Below are 3,573 nucleotides of genomic sequence, written 5' to 3'. Positions count from 1 at the left end.
TGCATGTTTAAATTGGAGGAATTATTCTTGCTTAAGGTCTCTTGATCTATATTATCTCCTTTTTTTATATCAATTCTCTTGTCAAGTAAGGTGATTTGTGAAGTAAAGCGATCTCAATTTGTACCCTTCAAAGAGCCAAGATCCAGATGGATGACATTGGGAAAGCAAATGTCGAACAATGCGTTAACTTCGGCAGATGGCAAAGGCACTGGACAATCAATGCACAATTTTCGAAGATATTGCGAAGTCTAGAAATATGCAAAAAGAGTGAACGAACACCTACATCCTGATTCATCAATTAACAAAAGTATGAAACAGAAGGCAAGTTATTTCAAAGCAAAATTTCAAAGTAAGACGATTCAAGACGATAAGTCTGTCCTCATAGCTTCGATTAATCACGACCCATAAAACACGAAAATTTCCCTTACTGATTCCAGGTATTTCAGGCAAAAAAGATTATTAGTATAAAGCTTACCCTGTGAAAGAACATTTTCACACTGCCATATTTCAATGAAAAATCGTCAACTAACACCCGAACTTCGGTGAATAAACTGGAATAATTCGCCAAATAATTCCAACGGCGACAAACCAAAGAACAACCATGGATCAAATCGACCGGATGACAATAACCAAATACTGTCAACAATATATCATCCGACAAATCATTGACTGTAGTGAGTATTTCCTTAATGAATTACAGCTAAAAGAATTTTCATCTGGTTCATTTGCAATGTCTCGTGACATTGAACTATACTTTCCAAGATTATGTGATAAAAAATACCTCCTTGACACTTGAATTGGTCGGAAATTCGCCGGCATCCATTTCAATTCCGACTGAAATCTGAAAATCCTCTATTCATTTTATTGAGGAATGTAATAAAAATATCGTAGAAAGCAAGTCAGATTTGTCATGCCGATATGAAAACTGAACCACTTTGGACTTCAGACTGGTGACGTCGCGTCGAGCAGATGAATAAGAGGCGCGACCAAGTTGTATCAATGGATAATATGCTTGCATCCGATAAGCATTAGTACTAAAATTATTAAAAATCAAATCCTGTACAGTCTCCTATTCAATCGAAATGCAATCTGATGGAAGATTATTACTCCACGTCAAAAATCTTGTGACCCTCCCGGTTTTTGAGCTCTCTCCAACAATATTCAATAGTACAAAAAAACTTACGCCTTAAAAAACTTATATTTCCTGTCTATCGTATCATATTTGTGCGATACAGGCCAATACTGCCCGGGCGACTCCGTTATTGCATCCATTCTAAAAAATCATCATATATGTATATATATATGTTAAAAAAAAGGTGGCTTTACAAAGCCCGTCTCTTTCAACGCAGCCAACGGGCATCTTCTGATGCGGCCGAACAAAGACAAAAAGACAAGGGTATACACCTTCCTTGAAAGGTATCCTCAAATTGACACTGACACTCGCATTTTGGAACATCAAAAATATGCTTAATAATGCGGAGAGTAGATGTCCCGAGCGTCGTTCTGCTCTAATCCTCACGAATTGCAGAGATTGCTGAGCACTGAGCTTTTTGAACTGGAAGTCAGCTTGAAGAAGACAGAAGTTCTCTACCAACTTCCACTTTAGGAAGGCTACCTTTATCCTCACCATAAGCTAATCAGAGCTCTAGCCAAATCCATAACGCCGCTGGTTTCTTTGGGAACACACTCAGAACCACTCTCGAGGACAAGGAACAACGAAGGAAAAACCGTACCTCATCAATACGTCTGAGAAGACTTTCCTCAATGCCTTTTACAGCTGAACTTGTCTATCCCGCATTGGCCTTTTAAGTTATCAGCGTGTCTGTTGCAGGTTGGCGTATACATATGCTTAACGGAATTACACCTAATGCCCGAACATATTTATTCAAAAACTGACTGAGGGAAAGTTAAATGTTTGCGAGTAATCTTTGTTCTTCCTACTTATGACACTTTGATTTGGTTTTACAACACTCTGATTTGGTTTGTTTCTTGATCTCTACTTCATCTTTCAGAAATTCGTTTCATTTTTGATTTCCTTTTTTTTTTTCATTTTTGACTTCCCGCTCCGTTTTTTTAACTTCTTCAAATTTTGAAAATTATCTAGTGCTGCAAATGTCGGACACTTTCGTATGAGTCACCGTGGTTGACATATCATTATTAAATGTGTCATCCCTTTTGTTTTCTTCACTAGAAGTTTGTTCTGTCTCTTCCTGGACTTATTCACACTTACCATTCATTTGTTTCCCTTGGGTTTTCCAAATAATTCAAATATAATTACTCACTTTGATGCCCAGAATGACTATGTTTTCCATAATTTATAGAATTCCGGTGAATACAAATTATAAATCAATTTCATCACATGCATAAAAAATATATATATGCTGATTTTTTAGAATGGATGCAATAACGGAGTCGCCCGGGCGGTACTGGCCTGTATCGCACAAATATGATACGATAGACAGGAAATATAAGTTTTTTAAGGCGTAAGTTTTTTTATACTATTGAATATTGTTGGGGAGAGTTCAAGTTCCTGACGTGATGTGATAATCCTTCATCAGATTGCATTCCGATTGAATAGAAGGCTGTACAGGATGCTTTTATTTGATTTTTAATAATTTTAGCACTAATGCTTATCGGATGCAAGCATACTATCCACTGATACAACTTGGTCGCGCCTCCTATTCATATGCTCGACGCGATGTCACTAGTCTAAGGTCCCAGGTGGTTCAGTTTTTACATTGGTGCAGCAATTCAGACTTGCTTTCTACGATATTTTTATTACATTCTTCAACAAAATGAATAAAGAATTTTCAGATTTCAATAGGAATTGAAATGGATATTGACGAATTTACGACCGATTCAAGTGTCAAGGAGGTATTTTTTTCCTATTGCATAATGTTGGAAAGTATAATTCAATCTTACGAGACATTGCAAATGGACCAAATGAAAATTCTTTTAGTCGTAAGTAATTCATTAAGGAAACACTCACTACAGTCAACGATTTGTCGGATGATATATTGTTGGCAATATTTGCTTACTGTCATCCGATTGATTTGATCCATGGTTTTTCTTTGGTTTGTCGCCGTTGGAATTACTTGGCGAATTATTCTAGTTTGTTCACCGAAGTTCGGGTGTTAGTTGACGATTTTTCATTGAAATATGGCAGTGTGAAAATGTTCTTTCACAGGGTAAGCTTTATACTAATAATCTTTTTTGCCTGAAATACCTGGAATCAGTAAGGGAAATTTTCGTGATTAATATCAGTAAGGGAAATTTTCGTGATTAATCGAAGCCATGAGGACAGACTTATCGTCTTGAATCGTCTTACTTTGAAATTTTGCTTTGAAATAACTTGCCTTCTGTTTCATACTTTTGTTAATTGATGAATCAGGATGTAGGTGTTCGTTCACTCTTTTTGCATATTTCTAGACTTCGCAATATCTTCGAAAATTGTGCATTGATTGTCCAGTGCCTTTGCCATCTGCCGAAGTTAACGCATTGTTCGACATTTGCTTTCCCAATGTCATCCATCTGGATCTTGGCTCTTTGAAGGGTACAAATTGAGATCGCTTT

General features: G+C 36.7%; 2 protein-coding genes across 2 annotated transcripts in view; one reads left to right on the top strand and one right to left on the bottom strand.

Annotated features, from left to right (window-relative positions):
- The window catches only part of LOAG_10709 (F-box domain-containing protein), a gene marked incomplete at its 5' end in the record, with an annotated part of 5,169 nt that extends 3,897 nt beyond the window's left edge, over positions 1–1,272 (bottom strand). The window contains 5 exons of the mRNA XM_020448219.1: positions 125–248; positions 476–685; positions 782–841; positions 932–1,034; positions 1,184–1,272. Of these exons, the coding sequence (XP_020301617.1) occupies positions 125–248; positions 476–685; positions 782–841; positions 932–1,034; positions 1,184–1,272 (586 nt within the window). The remainder of the gene's footprint in view (positions 1–124; positions 249–475; positions 686–781; positions 842–931; positions 1,035–1,183) is intronic.
- A 1,122-nt stretch (positions 1,273–2,394) lies between these two features.
- LOAG_13771 (hypothetical protein) overlaps positions 2,395–3,573 on the top strand; it is a gene marked incomplete at both ends in the record, with an annotated part of 3,820 nt that continues 2,641 nt past the window's right edge. Inside the window, 5 exons of the mRNA XM_020448726.1 lie at positions 2,395–2,483; positions 2,622–2,721; positions 2,815–2,874; positions 2,979–3,188; positions 3,430–3,553. Coding sequence (XP_020301152.1) covers positions 2,395–2,483; positions 2,622–2,721; positions 2,815–2,874; positions 2,979–3,188; positions 3,430–3,553 — 583 coding nt within the window. The remainder of the gene's footprint in view (positions 2,484–2,621; positions 2,722–2,814; positions 2,875–2,978; positions 3,189–3,429; positions 3,554–3,573) is intronic.

The sequence above is a fragment of the Loa loa genome, assembly GCF_000183805.2.
Source record: "Loa loa unplaced genomic scaffold supercont3.604, whole genome shotgun sequence".
Taxonomy (NCBI): domain Eukaryota; kingdom Metazoa; phylum Nematoda; class Chromadorea; order Rhabditida; family Onchocercidae; genus Loa; species Loa loa.
Note: the sequence above shows the minus strand (reverse complement) of the source record. Positions and strands in the feature narration are given on the sequence as shown.